Source organism: Thamnophis elegans, chromosome 14 (genome assembly GCF_009769535.1).
Source record: "Thamnophis elegans isolate rThaEle1 chromosome 14, rThaEle1.pri, whole genome shotgun sequence".
NCBI classification, from domain to species: domain Eukaryota; kingdom Metazoa; phylum Chordata; class Lepidosauria; order Squamata; family Colubridae; genus Thamnophis; species Thamnophis elegans.
In genome coordinates, this window is record NC_045554.1 from 27,610,134 (window position 1) to 27,626,375 (window position 16,242).

Below are 16,242 nucleotides of genomic sequence, written 5' to 3' on the forward strand. Positions count from 1 at the left end.
TTCAAATTTAATATGCCACATATAAAAAGGATGTAATAATAGCTATGCTTAATGGGTGTTTAACAATTATAACAATTTGTATACATGTATAATAGATTGATGATACTAATAATGGAAAAAACATGGAATTGAAAATTATTAGACAGTTATTAATGCTAAAATAATAGAATGATTTAGAATAGGATGTAAAAAATTCTTTATTATTGGATATATTGAAGATGATATAATGAATCATTATAATATAAATGGATACCTATTTAAAATACCTTGTTTAAAATGGAGAAACAATAGTGATAATTATACAAATGAAGTATAATAATAATGTCTACAAAGAAATTTGATTGACAATATGTGATTTTTGATAAAGCTCAAGTGATGACTATGAAAAGGATGCAGAAAGATCTTGTAAACAATTGACACACTGTAGGCAGTTGAAGAGGTTTTTATGTTATATGTTTTGTGTGTTTGTGTTTGTTTGAAAATAAAAATGTTATTTTAAAAAAAACAACCACTGTCTCCATCGATGGGGGGAAAATGTCATTTTTTTGGCAATAATATGGGAATGATTAACTGTTGGATTTCTTCAGGGTACCAATTTCATTTCCCAGGGTAAACTACAATCCTGAGAGAGAGAAAACCCAAGTCTTACTAACCCTGATTAACTTTTACAGGACTTAGTCAAGGTTGGTTGATGCTAGACTCCACTCAAAAGACCTCTGTAAGGCCCTGTTTCCGAACCTTGGCAATTTTAAGATGAGATCATGCATTCTCTCACTATCTCACGCCCCAAAATTATTTCCAACAACCTGGTAAAAGTAAAGTCTTACACGTAGGCGAGAAAAAACAAAAGGACACATGCAGATTGAGTGAAACCAGGCTTAATAGCAGCAACTGTGAGAGGAACCTTGGAGTCTTAGTGACAACCAGCTAAACAGGAGCCAGCCGTGTGCAGCAGCAGCCAAAAAAAGCTAATGCAATCCTAAATTGCATTAACAGAGGGATACAATCGAGCTCAAGGGAGGTACTAATACCACTCTATAAAGCCTTAGTAAGGCCACACCTGGAATACTGCATCCAGTTTTGGTCACCACACTATAAAAAAGATGTTGAGACTCTAGAAAGAGTGCAGAGAAGAGCAACCAGGATGATTAGGGGACTGGAGACTAAAACATATACGATAAACGGTTGTAGGAACTGGGCATGGCTAGTCTAGTGAAGAGAAGGACCAGGGGAGACAGGATAGAAGTCTTCCAATATTTGAGGGGCTGCCACAGAGAAGAGGGGGCAAAGCTATTTTCCAAAGCACCCAAAGGCCAGACAAGGAATAATGGATGGAAACTGACCAAGGAGAGATTCAACCTGGAAATAAGGAGAAATTTTTCGACAGAACAATCAACCAGTGGAACAGAAGTTGCCTTCAGAAGCTGTGGGAGGTTCATCACTGGAGGCTTTCAAGAAGAGACTGGACTGCCATTTGTCAGAAATAGTGTAGGGTCACCTGCTTGGGAGCGGGATTGGACTAGATGACCTCCAAGGTCCCTTCCAACTCTGTTAAATCTATTAGTCTCCAGATTCCCAAATTTTAACTTCTTGGAATATACTGTTCAGATCTCAAAAAATAGATTTAACTGATTTTTTTTTCTTTCACATCAAATAATATAGCTTAAAACATTTATGCGGATGATCTAAAAACTATGATCGTTCAGATCATCTTTATATGCCCAGGAAGTTTTTTCCAGGAATTTTTCTGATCCAACGTTTTCTGGAAAAGCCATGTTTTCACCAGAGCTGGCATACTGGGTGACAGTTCAGCAACTCTGAAGGCTGATAAATTCAAAGTCTGACAAAGGTTTTCCCAGGCATGGCGGTTATCAGATTGCCCTGCTGGATCACCCCAAGGGCTGAGTCAGTCCATCATTGTGTGTCAGAGAGTAGCCAGCACATTTGTAAAGCTCACAAGCACAGCCAGGAGGCCAGGCCAACTGTGGCTCCCAGCCATTGATCTTCTTTTATTGGAGATGACAGCCATCATAGTTCGCATCTATTGATAACCCTGGCTCTTCTGCAACTCATCTAAATGTTAGGACGATAGCAATAGCAATAGCTATTTACCACTTAGTTATATACCACTTCCCAGTGCTTTACAGCCTTCTCTAAGCGGTCTATAGAGTCAGCTATTTCTCCACAACAATCTGGGTCCTCATTTTACCTACCTCAGAAGGATGGAAGGCTGAGTAAGAGGAAGGAAGGAAGGAAGGAAGGAAGGAAGGAAGGAAGGAAGGAAGGAAGGAAGGAAGGACAATAGCAATAGCACTTAGACTTATATACCACTTCACAGTGCTTTTACAGTCAGCCTGTTTGCCCCCAACAATCTGGGTCCTCATTTTACCACTTGGGAAGGATGGAAGGCTGAGTCAACCTTGAGCCGGTCAGGATCGGACTGCTGGTAGTGGGCAGTTAGCCTGCAACACTGCCTTCTAATCACTGTACGTCATGGATGGATGGATGGATGGATGGATGGATGGATGGATGGGGAAGCGAAAGAGAGGGGAAGGGAAGGGAGGGAGGGAGGGTGGGAGGAAGGAAGGAAAATAGCAATAGCACTTATATATTGCTTCACAGTGCTTTACACTGTGTAAACTGCTATACACTCTGTAAGCGGTTTACAGAGTCAGCCTCTTGTCCCCCACAATCTTGGGTTCTCATTTTACTCACTTCGGAAGGATAGAAGGATGTGTCAATCTTGAGCCTTTGCTCAGAATCAAACTGCTGGCAATGGGTAGAATTAACCTGCAATGCTGCATTCTAACCACTACACGTCATGTATGTATGTATGTATGTATGTATGCATGCATGCATGCATGCATGTATGTATGTATAGGGAAGGGAAGGAGAAAGGAGGGAGGGAAGGAAGGGCAATAACAATAGCCCTTAGACTTATATACCGCTTTACAGTGCTTCACAGCCCTCTCTAATCGGTCTACACAGTCAGCTATTTCTCCACAACAATCTGGGTCCTCATTTTACCCACCTCCAAAGCATGGAAGGCTGAGTCAACCTTCAACCTTTGGTCAGGATCTAACTGCTGGCAGTGGGCAGAATTAGTCTGCAGTACTGCGCTCTAGCCACTCCGCCACCCCAGCTCATGATGGAGAAGCCTATTGCACAAGGCTGAGGGAAGGAGAAACTGGGATCATGAAGGTGGAGGAACAGGATCAAGGATGAACAGCTGGAGAGGATTACTGGAAGAAGGACAAGGTGGTAGAACATCTGTTCCACCAGATCCACTCAACTTACAGGCATCGGATTTAAGTAGCAAAATAAGTCATTTCTAATCTCTCTAACAGGACAGGGAGGAAAACATGTTTATGTTCCTGTTTCAGTGGAAGTGTTACCAAGACCACCCCTCACTGAACAACAGAATAACGGAGTTGGAAGGGGGCTCGGAGGTCTTCTAGTCCAACCCAAGCAGGAAACCCTATACCACTTCAGAAAAATGATTCTCCAAATCTCTTCTTTAAAAACCTCCAATGTTGCAGCACCCACAACTCTTTGCTCCAATCTCCAGGTCCCTTATTTGAGAGGGGGGGACACTTTGGGGCAGTGGCAGGTGCAGTTCCCCAATTCAATTTTTGAACTGCATGGGCCTCTGCCCTCACACACCTGGTGTGGTAAGGGATTGCAAAGAAGCATCTTGCCTTCCAGGTGAGATGGGGACAAAAGGGAATTGACCCAGAAGAGAAATCTTCCCGGTTTGGTCTGGTTCGGCCAAACCCGTTTCGTTCTGCAAACCAGAAGAAGTAAAAAAAAAAGCTTCCAAGCATCACACGGTTCAGCTGTGAGGTGCGCAATCATAAGAAGCATTTTTTTCCTGCAGGTTTGGGCAAATAGGCAGGTAAAAAATGCTTTAAAAATCGGTGAGTGCAGTGCTGCAAAAGAAAAAAGAGAGGGGGGAGGGGAAAAAGGAGAGGAAGGAAGGACCACAAACCTGGCACAGCAATCCAGGGCTGGAAGGGACCTGGAGGTCATCTAGTCCAACCCCCTGCTCCAGCAGGACATTGTTGAAGTTTCTGTCTTTTGAACCCAAGTCACATGACTATGTAACCACGCCCATCCAATCACATGACCCACCACCATCAAGCCATGCCCACAGAACCGGTAGGGAATTTTTTTTAGATTTCACCCCTGAATTGACCTCAGAAATGCTGTAGGTAATAACTGGGGCTCCAGGTGGTCTTTTTCCTCTTAGAGAGCTAGTCCCATAGGTGCTTCAGTTAGAACAGAAAAATATTCTTGGGCGAGTTCAGAATTCTTTCTATTAGGCATCATCACAGATGGCTACGATAAAGGAACCATATACCTAATATTACACATCCTGGATGCAGTAAGAATGGGGTATGTGCAGCAGTGGAAGAGTGAAAATACCCCTTCAGAGGAGGAGAGAATAAGGAAGATACTAGTCTGTGCAGAAATGGATAGACTAACGTTAAAAATAAAAGATAAAGGAGGGACAGGCTATTACGACACATGGAACAGATTCTATCAATGGTTAGAAACACGAGGTGGAAGTCGGAATACGAAAAAATTAGGGTGGGACAGGGGTGAAATCCTTCCAGTTCGGTCTGGTTTGGCTGAACTGGTAGGAACGATTTTCATTGGTTCTGCAAACCAGTAGTAAAAAAAAAAAAAAAAGCTTGCAAGGATGGCACGCGCAATCGTCGGAAGCTTCCCCCACCCCCCAACTTTTTAAAGCATTTTTTTCCCTGCCAATTCTGGCAAATAGGCAGGGGAAAAAATGCTTTAAAAAGTGGGGGGGAATGGCCACGCCCACCCAGTCACATGACACACACACACACACACACACACCAAGCAGAACCGGTGGGGTGGGGAAATAGATTTCACTACCGGGGTAGAGGGACCAGGAATGAGATAATATACATATGCATCATGATATTAGAATGGTATAGAATGAATTTAATGGTCAAAAATAATTGCACATCCCTAGCACTGTTTAAGTAGCATAGATGTTATTTGTTTTCACTTTGGTTTTTATGAAAGTGAAATGCCAGTACAATCACGGTGTGTTCACTATACTTATATGTAAATAATAAAAATATATTTAAAAAATTATTCTTGGATGAGAAGCAAAACATTTTTAAAGGGGGGGGGGGGAAACAAGGAAGTCCAGTTGCCTTTTTGGAAAGACAACTTTGGGCCAACCATGACCTGGATGATTGAGAATCTTCATAGACACCTGGGACAGATGGACTTTCCTCCACTTGAGTGGACACGAGGGGAGCTCTCGCCCAAATGGAAGAACCTGATCTCAGCTGAGAAGACATCATCTTCATCCCACCAGAGCAAAAGGGTCGGGTGGGATGCTGCCCAAAAGAGATGGATCTTGAATGAACCAACTTACTGCATCCTGGACTTTCCCAGACAGGTGAAGGACCAGCATTGACAAGCTCAACTTGTCTAATTTGTATGCACAGGTAATTCTCGACTTAGGAGAGGGGTCGGAAACCTTAAACACGCAAAGAGCCATTTGGAATCATTTCCCACTGAAAAGAAAACACCAGGAGCTTTGCTGGCTGAGGAACTCTGGGAGTTGAAGTCCACCAGTCTTAAAGTTGCCAAGGTTGGAGACCACTGATCTATAGCATCATTTTGAGAGCAGGATGCGAGGGGTCTGTAGATATTTTCACAGCCCTCTTTTTGACTTGTGCAGTGGACAGGTCCTCAATGGAAGGCAGGTTGGCAGCCATTGATTTTTTTTGCAGTTCTAATTATCCTCTGAAGTCTGTGTCTGTCTTGTTGGGTTGCAGAGCCAAACCAGACAGTTATGGAGGTGCTGATGACAGCTTTGCTGGCTGAGGAACTCTGGGAGTTGAAGTCCACAGGTCTTAAAGTTGCCAAGGTTGGAGACCACTGATCTAGAGCAGTGATGGGGAACCTTTTTGGCAACGAGTGTCCAAACTGAAAAGTGTGCACATACATGAGCCCTGGAAACTCTAAGTCCAGCTGGCTGGTGCCCATGCTGCACTGACCACCTGATTTACTGGTTTCTGGTGTGCGTATGCCAGTTGGTCATAAGAGTTTCTGGGGCTCCAGCACAGGTGCCATCACTAGTCTAGTATCTTCTTAATGATCTCTTCATCTTGCAGTGTTTCTTCATCTTTCCAAATATAATATAATATATTCAAATTGTGCAAATATAATCCAGAAGAGCAGCTGGTGATGGCGCATGTGCCCACAGAGAGGGCCCTGCGTGCCACCTCTGGTACATGTGCCATAGGTTTGCCATCACGGATCTAGAGTCTACAAACTGAGGCAAGTTATAGAAACTGTGAAACAAATACAGAATAATTGATTGGTGGCTACTGGGTAAACAATTCTCTTTTACACTGTTCTTAAAAAGATAAAGGTTCCCCTCGCACATCTGTGCTAGTCGTTCCCGACTCTAGTGGGCGGTGCTCATCTCTGTTTCAAAGCCGAAGAGCCAGCGCTGTCCAAAGATGTCTCTGTGGTCTTGTGGCCAGCATGACTAAATGCCGAAGGCTCACAGAACGCTGTTACCTTCCCACCAAAGTGGTCCCTATTTTTCTACTTGCATTGTTACGTGCTTTCAAACTGCTAGGTTGGCAGAAGCTGGGACAAGTAACGGGAACTCACCCCATTATGCAGCGCTAGGGACTCGAACTGCCAAACTGCTGACCTTTCTGATCGACAAGCTCAGCATCTTAGCCACTGAGCCACCGCGTCCCAACACTGTTCTTACCAGTGGGTTTATAAGCACATGTCTGACTAATGCATTGGGATGTCCCTCTGAAAAGGAGGGCCCAGGATAAAGGACTCAAATTAGGAAGGAAATTGTGATGAAATACAAGGAGAAAATTTTAAAGTATCAACTGTTCAGCAGTGAAAGTATTAGACTTTACATGAGCTCTTTTAAAACAGACGTTAAGAAGAGTTGGCTACAAAGAATTGATTTATTTTGCAATGGCAAAAACAATGGACTGGATAAATTTAAGGGATGAGTTCTAGCTCTACAGTTGAATCACCTGAACCGAAAAGACAACCTATCCACAGGTACCAATTGTCCCATCAAAGCCTCTCCTAATCTTCTCTCTCTTAGCCATCATCAAGCCATCTGTCATCATGTCCATATTTACTGCATCATCTATCCATCTATCATTATTTATCTCTATAGCTCTCATCTATCCATCTATCATTAATCTCTGTAGCTATCATCTATCAATATATTTTTATCAATCTTTCCATCTATCTATTACCTATATAGATGATAGGTATATTATTGTCTATCATCTCTATATAATCTGTCTCTCTATCTATACTTATGTACAGTATATTTTATCTCTGTATCTATCTCTAACTCTGTAATCTGTAACTCTATCTCTGTCTCTCTATCTATCTCTCTATATCTCTCTGTATCTATCTCTCTATCTCTGTATCTATTTCTGTATCTCTATCACTATGTGTGTGTGTGTGTATGTATGTATGTATGTATGTATGTGTGTGTGTGTGTGTGTATATATATATATATATATATATATATATATATATATATATATATATATATATATATATTCTATCATCTATCTATCTATCTATCTGCATCTATCTCTCTATCCCTGTATCTATTTCTGTATCTCTATCATTATCTATCTATCTATCTATCTATCTATCTATCTATCTATCTATCTATCTATCTATCTATCTCTGTATCTCTCTGTATCTATCTCTCTATCCCTGTATCTATTTCTATATTTCTATCATTATCTATCTATCTATCTATCTATCTATCTATCTATCTATCTATCTATCTATCTATCTATCTATCTATCTCTCTCTCTCTCTCTTTATTTTACTGAAACATGGCACGCAGTACAATCTTTTAGCATATCTGTTTGCATTAAGTGTTTTCATGGACCACAATAATTTCCTGATGTAGAGATCAACAGGAGGGGGGAATAAGAGGAACATACATTTCATCTATTTGTCTTCCACTAAATGAGGCTTTTTGTGATCCTGTGAGTCCATCACAAGAGCTACTTTGAGAACGCAAGACCTTCTTTCAAAATGAATATGCTTTATCACCGGTGTCATTATTACCATGGCTGATATCACCCCCACTGTTCTAGTCATCTGTGATCACTCAGAATCAAAGATCTCGGGCGGGGGTGGGGGGAATACAACATAATTTAGACTTCCGCACCAGCCCAAAAGGTTTGTCAACCTCTGGTGTAAACTAAGGACCAGGCCTTCCTTGGGATTCAACAGAACAGTGGACTGGAATTGTTCTGGGTAAAACAAGATAGCTATGATCATTCAGACATGTCCTGGAAAAACACACAAACCGAGATGTACAGGCAGTCCTAAAAACACTTAATGTTGAATACCTGCCAACTGCTTTGACAGGGGTGGACTATTCAATGTCGGAACAGTTGGAAGGGCCCCCAGAGGTCTTCTAGTCCAACCTCCTATGCAAGCAGAAGACCCTATACAATTTCTGGCAAAATGTTGTCCAGTCTCTTCTTAAAAAGCCTTCAATAACGGAGCACGCACAACGTCTGGAAGCAAGCCATTCCACTGATTAATTGTTCTCACCGTTAGGAAGTTTCTCCTTAGTTCTAGGTTATTTCTCTCCTTGATTAGTTTCCATTCATTGCTTTTTGTCCTGCCTTCTGGTGCTTTGGAAAATAAGCTGACTCCCCCCTTCTTCTTTCTGGCAGCCCCTCAAATATTGGAACACTGCTATCACGTCTCCCCTGGACTTTCTCTTCACTAGACATGCCATACCCAATTCCTGCAACTGTTCTTCATATGTTTCAGCCTCCTAAGCATCTTTGTTGCTCTTCTCTGCACTCTTTTCCAGATTCTCAACATCTTTTCTTTTAATACTGGGTTGACCAAAACCGCATGCAATGTTCCAAGCCCTTTGGAGTGCATGTGGTCCCCCCTTTAAATCCCAAAATGTGAGTTTCGACTCACCGTATTCCAGCAGATAAGGTGGTTGGTCTCGGGATCTTCAACCAGAGTCCACAACTTAGTAAGAAAGGCCGGCACATTGCTGGTGTAACCGTCCATCGCAAGGGCCGTGGTTGAGTCCTGCATGGCGTTGCGACTCACAAAAACGACTCTCTCACACCATCGTTGGTTTTTTTTGCAACAATGCCCCCCCTTCCTCTCTTTTGCATAGATCAGTGGGGGGAAAAGAGCCACTTAGTGTCCTGGGCAGAGCTGAGAAAACACCCCTTTTCCCCATAGGGGTCCTATCAGCAGAGGCATTGGCTCAACTCCAAACACATCACAATATGCAGACACGGCTAATGGGGTGGGCACGACAATACTCTGAGCGAAAGCTCCCTGCTTTCAACTGCACAATGCCATGAAAAAAGATGCAACATCATGCAAAGAGAATACACGGGCTTGCACAAATACGGAGGTCAGCAAATCACTGGGGGGGGGGAGAGAGAGAGAGAGAGAGAGGAGGAAACAGCAGCTACCTACTAGCTCACTCCTCTTGTGTTTACACAACCGGCAGGAGAGAGGTGAAAATCAATCTGTGCGCTTAGCCCCTTCAGACCGGCTGCTTAAGTTTTTCGTGAGCTTTCTGGATGCTTTAATAAAACCCCGAAGGCATGGGTGACGTATTGGTAGCTACGCCCAGGAGCAATCGCATCATTAGGAGAGAAAAAACAGACTACCTGCGGAGTAAAGAAAGGACAGCCGTAGAAGATTTGTAGCTTAGGGTGCATATGAGGGGTCCTTGGGTGTCTCTGAGCCTGGTTGCTTTCTTGCAGACATTTCACTACCCCACTAGGTAACATCATAAGTGCTAAAAGAGTGGAGGTTGCAAGGAAGAGGAGGAGGGGGGAGGAGGAGGGGGAGGAGGAGGAGGAAGGTTCCTTGGTGCTCTCTGAGCTTGGTTGCTTTCTTGCAGACATTTCACTACCCCACTAGGTAACATCATCTGTGCTAAGAGTGGAGGGGAGGAGGAGGAGGAGGAGGAGGAGGAGGAAGGCTCCTTAGTGCACTCTGAGCGTGGATGCTTTTTTGAAGACATTTCACTACCCCACTAGGTAACATCATCAGTGCTAAAAGAGTGGAGTTTGCGAGGAGGATGAGGATGATGGCTCCTTGGTGCTCTGTCAGCTTGGTTGCTTTTTTGAAGACATTTCACTACCCCACTAGGTAACATCATCAGTGCTAAAAGAGTGGAGGTTGCAAGAAGGAGGAGGAGGAGGAGGAGGAGGAGGAAGGCTCCTTGGGTTTCTCTGAGCTTGGTTGCTTTCTTGAAGATATTTCACTACCCCACTAGGTAACATCATCAGTGCTAAAAGAGTGGAGTTTGCGAGGAGGATGAGGATGAGGAGGATGGCTCCTTGGTGCTCTGTCAGCTTGGTTGCTTTTTTGAAGACATTTCACTACCCCACTAGGTAACATCATCAGTGCTAAAAGAGTGGAGGTTGCAAGGAGGAGGAGGAGGAGGAGGAGGAGGAAGGCTCCTTGGGTTTCTCTGAGCTTGGTTGCTTTCTTGAAGATATTTCACTACCCCACTAGGTAACATCATCAGTGCTAGAAAGAGTGGAGGTTGCAAGGAGAGGAGGAGGAAGAGGAGGAGGAAGACCAGAGACGTAAGTTGTGGTCACTTGACCACCGAATGCTTCCACTGGCTGTAAAGGTGAGCCCCTTGCCAAGTGCCTGAAAATCTGCAGAGGGGGGCACAGGAATCAGGTCCTAAGTACGTTTTTGGGTAGTGGGGTGTTCATCCTACCATGAATGGTCGCTAAGCAACTGGTCATTAAGCAAGGACTACCATCTCCAGAAAGAACTTGGGCTTCAATGCAATTAAAAACAGAATGCCAAAAACAACTTCCCATTTTGAAACGAGCAGTTTTTAAGGTCATGGAGAAACCACAAGTCAGCATCAAAATCTAGAAATGCTCTGAAGCTACTTAAAACCTTGAGACAGCAGCCTCTGCATCTCTGACTTTAATTTAATATAACTTGGGACTTTTTTTTGGTCTGGGCAAAGATTTAAGGGAACAGCAAGACCATTAGAAACTGATTGGTATATGCAAATCTTTATTGTGAACCACAAGTGACCGTAGTGTTTGCCAAAGAACAAGAGTTAGGTATTAAAATCTGCAGCTGAATTAGAATGCAGAATGCAGAATAAACAAAATCCTTCATTGTCCCCAAGAATTCTGTGCTTTTCCTTCTGTGACGGACTGTGTATATAGAGAAATTATTATTATGATTATTATTTTAAAAAAAGCAAAGATCCTTCATGAACGTTACTGGATCGGCCGATTTATAAAATGGATCTGTCCCGCAATATCGGAATAAAAGAAAGCAATTTATTTTAAAAAGTCATTTAAATTTTAAAAATAAAAAAGCAATTCTATTTAAATTGCTGGCTCTCTGGGAATAAGGTGCATCGTACCCCTTTTATTGCTTCAGAACTGGGGAGATTCACCTGGCACCTGGCCCAAGTTAGGGACACAAGATTGGTAACATGGAAGAGAGGAGTACGCTGGACAGTGTGTGGTTTCTCAAATCAGGGCAGTGCGCGAGAAATGCATCCACCACGCCTTGGCTAACCACGCAATAACAATGAATCTCCTTCAGACGGCAACACTTTTTGGCCAACTCAATCAGGGAGGAGTTGAGAGCATTGGAAGGGGCCGTGTAAAGAATGAGTTTCTCCACCGTCTGGCTGTAATAGTTGGTGATCAACTGCAGCTGATAGGTCACGTTATGGAGGTAATTGAACTGCAGAGACTTCACGGGAATGCTGGGCTTGAGGACGCCGGGAATCTTGGTGCCGTCCACCATGGCAGCGAATTCAAACTTCACCCGGAACTGGGGGTATCTCTTGCTCACCATGGCCCAACATTCTTCGGGAATCTGCTTCTCCAGACCTTCGTACAAAACGTCCAGACATTGGAGTGGCCATCGGTTGGGCTTCACCAGCTCTTGGAACAGTCCCGTCGATAAGCTGGTGTAATAAAGTCCTAACACAGTAAGTTTCGGGCAGATCCGCACCACGTCCACGATGGCCTCAGGTTTTAGGATGATCACCCCAGGAGCACGGTTGTTGATCAGCAAGGTGCGAAGGTTTGGGCTCCTGTAAGCCAGGAGAAGCACCGTGTTGTTGTCCAGGATGAACGGCATCTTCCGGAGATCGACGTGTTGCAGATCGATCCTACTGTTGCGTTGGCACAACAGGCGGATGCTTTGCAAGAGATCTTGGCCAGAGTAGAAGTAAGGGCTCAACCCCTGGCAGACAATGTTCAGCGCCCGCAGCTTGACCCTCTTGAAGGCCAGCATGTCTAAGACCTGAGGGACGAGTCTTCGGTTTAGCTCCATGTACTGGTTCAGGACAATCTTCAGGTGTCTGATATGGATCAGGTAAGGCTGTAGCATCCTTATTACACAGGCTGCTTCCTTCTCCTCTTCAAAGTCAAAACTGAGAGGATGGTAGAAGGGGAAAGGGACAAAGAAACCTTGATGAGGCCACCTACTCTGTTTCCCTGAAAATAAGACCTCCCCCCCAGATAATAAGCCCAATCAGGCTTTTGAGCGCATGCGCTAAAATAAGCCCTCCCCAAAAATATTGCAACACAGCAGCAGCCATGAGGTGACCATGCCTCCTGAACCTCAAAAATAATAAGACCTACCCGGAAATAAGGCCAAGTGCGTATTTTGGTGATCAAAAGAAAATAAGACCCTGTCTTATTTTCAGGGAAACACAGTAGCAAGCTCCAAAACAGGACACTGGACGTTGTTTGAAACCTTGTTTACAGATTATCCTCGACTTTACAACCATTTGTTGTTTAGGGACCATTCAAAGTTAAAAGGGCACTGACTGCTGTTCACACTTACAACCGTTGCAGGATCCCCCTGGTCACATAATCAAAATTTGGACACTCGGCAATTGGCATGTATTTATGACGGTTGCAGTGTCCCAAGGTATAGGAATAATGGATGGAAACTGAGCAAGGAGAGATTCAACCTGGAAATAAGGAGGAATTTTCTGACAGTGAGAACAATCAACCCATGGAACAGAAGTGGTCTTTGGAGGTTGTGGGAGCTTCATCACTGGAGGCTTTCCAGAAGAGACTGGACTGCCATCTGTCAGAAATGATGTAGGATCTCCTGCTTGGGCAGGGGGTTAGACTAGATGACCTACAGGGTCCCTTTCAACTCTGTTAAACTGAATCTATCTCAGATGATCAAAGGCCTGGAGATTAAAACATATGATGAACAGTTGCAGGAACTGGACATAGCTAGTCTAGTGAAGACAAGGACCAGGGGAGACAGGATAGCAGTCTTCCAATATTTGAGAGATTGCCACAGAGAGGAGGAGGGTGGGTCAAGCTATTCTCCAAAGCACCGGGAGACAAGGAATAATGAATGGAAACTGAACAAGGAGTGATTCAACCTAGAAATAAGGAGAAATTTCCTGACAGTGAGAACAATCAACCAACGGAACAGAAGTTGCCTTCAGAAGTTGTGGGAGCTTCATCCCTGGAGGCTTTCAAGAAGAAACTGGACTGCCATCTGTCAGAAATGGTGTAGGTAGGGGCTCCTGCATGGGCAAGGGTGGACTAGATGACCTACAAGGACCCTTCCAACTCTGTTAATCTGAATGAGATGGCCGGTCATTCCATTTACAACTATTGCGACATCCCCAATTCAGGCACTTGTAATTATGTAATTACGGTTTATGAAATTATGTAGTTACAGCATGTAATTACAGATGGTTGTAACATCACAGAGTTCAACGATGGCCATCCTTCCCAGCTGGCTTCCACCAATCAGACCATGAATTAGCCAGCTTTGCTGGACAACCATGTGATTCACCTAATGACTATGTTTAACAACTAGGACCAAAAAAAGGTTGTTAAATGGGAGGTAGGTCACTTCACCGCATTGCTTAGTAAATTCTGCTCCCAAGTGTGGTTGCAAGTCTATCTGTAAGGGCAGTCCCAGACTTACAACAGTTCATTTAGTGCAGTGTTTCTCAACCTTGGCAACTTGAAGATGTCCGGACGAATGCTGGCTGGGGAATTCTGGGAGTTGAAGTCCGGACATCTTCAAGTTGCCAAGGTTGAGAAACACTGATTTAGTGACTGTTCAAAGTTATAACATCCCTGAAAAAAGTGACTTGTGACCATTTTTTTCACGCCTATGACCACAGTAGCATCCCCATGATCATGTGATCAAAATTCAGATGGTTGCCAAATGACTCACATTTATGTATGATGGTTGCAGTGTCCCAAGGTCACGTGATCAGCCTTTTGGGACCTTCTGGACAAGCAAAGTCAGTAGGGTAGCCTGATTCACTTAACAACCAGGTTACCAACTTACCAACCGCAGTGATTCACTTAACAAGAGTTGCACGAAAGGTCGTAAAATGAGGCAAAACTCAATAAATGTCTCACCTCACGACAGAAATTCTGGGGTCAGTTGTGGTTGTAAGTCGAGGACTTGCATTCATCATAACGGATTTGGCCATGATTTGTTGAGGAAGCCAAAAGTTTATTTCACAAAAGTGATTTCATAAAGGGACTCTGGATCAACGGGGCAGAGTTTCACCCCCTCAGTATGACTGCGGGGTCCCAGGTCAAACTGTAGATCACATGGTGACCTGCTGTAAGCTGAGGGAAGATGCTGGCCAAGTGTCTGATTTGTTTAATAAAAATAATATTGCGCTTCAAAGAAATAGAACAGAACAGAGCAAAGAGAAGAGAAAATAGAATAGAACAGAACAGAAAATAGAATAGCAAGTAAAATAGAATAGAATAGAAAATAGAATAGAACAAAATAAAAGAGAAAACAGAACAGAATAGAATAGAAAATAGAATAAAAAAAGAATAGAGAATAGAATAGAATAGAAAATAGAACAGAATAGAAAATAGAGAATAGAATAGAATAGAAAAATGGAATGGAATGGAATAGGAACAGAACAGAACAGAATAAAACAGAATAGAAAATAGAATAGAAAATGGAATAGAAAATGGAATAGAAAATGGAATAGAAAATAGAATAGAAAATAGAATAGAAAATAGAATAGAAAATAAAATAGAAAATAAAATAGAATGGAATAAAAAATAGAATAGAATAGAATAGAATAGGAATAGAATACAATAGAAAATAAAATAGAATAGAATAGGAAAATGGAATGGAATAGAATAGAAATAGAATAGGGATAGAATAGAACAAAATAGAACAGAACAGAGAATAGAATAGAAAATGGAACAGAACAGGACAGGAGTCCATCTTCTACTCCAGCCCCCTGTTCAAGCAAGAGATGGTATTTGACATTTATATTTTATTGTGTTTTTCTAATCGAGGTGAAATGTTAATCTATATTGCTCCTCCGTGTATGATATGCCATACGCTAAATAAACAAACAGCGATTTCGCACATTGTGCTGGGCTGCAGATCATTAACCGTAAAGACTGGTCCATGCCACATGACCAAACGAGGGCTTAATTTGATGTCTGAGCTCCAGCCAATGACCGATGATGCCATCCCCTGGGCACAAGCGGCCTCCTCTCCTTCTTACCTAAATTCGGTAAAACTCCAGACTGCCGAGGAAGCCACAGCCGCAGCCCATCTCTTGCACACGTATGAAACCGTGTATCTGTCTCTAATCGAGAGGAAGGAAAAGACACCGGCCATAATTTCTTCGGGCAGGTAGTTCGAAAGATCAATCACGTCAGACATCCTCCGAGCCTCGAGGATGACTCCCTGCAGAATTAAGCCAAGCCCACCCCACCCCAAAAAAAGAAAAGAAAAATCCATCAGCAAAAGAGAATGAGGTCAAGATTCATTTCTAAGCATTTCGCTCAAGGGCAGGTGTATCAAACTCGATTTCATTGAGGGACACATCAGGGTTGGTTTTGACCTCGGGGGGTGGGGGAGGGATGGCCAGAGTGAGCATGGCCAGCTCGACGTCACTTCGTGTTGGGAGCGGCCTGAGCTGAGGACATATGCTGGTCCAGTATCTGATTTGTTGAATAAAAATAATATTGTACTTCAAGGGAATAGAGCAGAGAAGAGAGCAGAGCACAATAGAATATAGCAGTGATGGCAAATCTTTTTTGCCTTGGGTGCCAAAAGTGGCCCGAGTGCTCTGCCAGTGAAAACAGGCCCCTGAGCTCCGTTTTCAGCTGCGATGTCCTCCTGCAGCCCTCTGCCAGAGAA

At 43.3% G+C, this 16,242-nt stretch overlaps 2 protein-coding genes across 2 annotated transcripts in view; both read right to left on the reverse strand.

Moving 5' to 3' along the window:
- HSF4 (heat shock transcription factor 4) overlaps window positions 1-9,135 on the reverse strand; it is a 33,779-nt gene extending 24,644 nt beyond the window's left edge. The window contains exon 1 of the mRNA XM_032231094.1: window positions 9,013-9,135. Within this exon, the coding sequence (XP_032086985.1) occupies window positions 9,013-9,135 (123 nt within the window). The remainder of the gene's footprint in view (window positions 1-9,012) is intronic.
- A 2,385-nt stretch (window positions 9,136-11,520) lies between these two features.
- On the reverse strand, window positions 11,521-15,762 carry LOC116517910 (F-box/LRR-repeat protein 8-like). Its single transcript, XM_032231095.1, has 2 exons — window positions 15,602-15,762; window positions 11,521-12,496 (listed from the first exon to the last, which is right to left on the reverse strand). The coding sequence occupies exons 1-2, from the start codon at window positions 15,760-15,762 to the stop codon at window positions 11,521-11,523; spliced, it is 1,137 nt and encodes a 378-aa protein (XP_032086986.1).
- Between the last annotated feature and the right edge of the window lie 480 nt (window positions 15,763-16,242).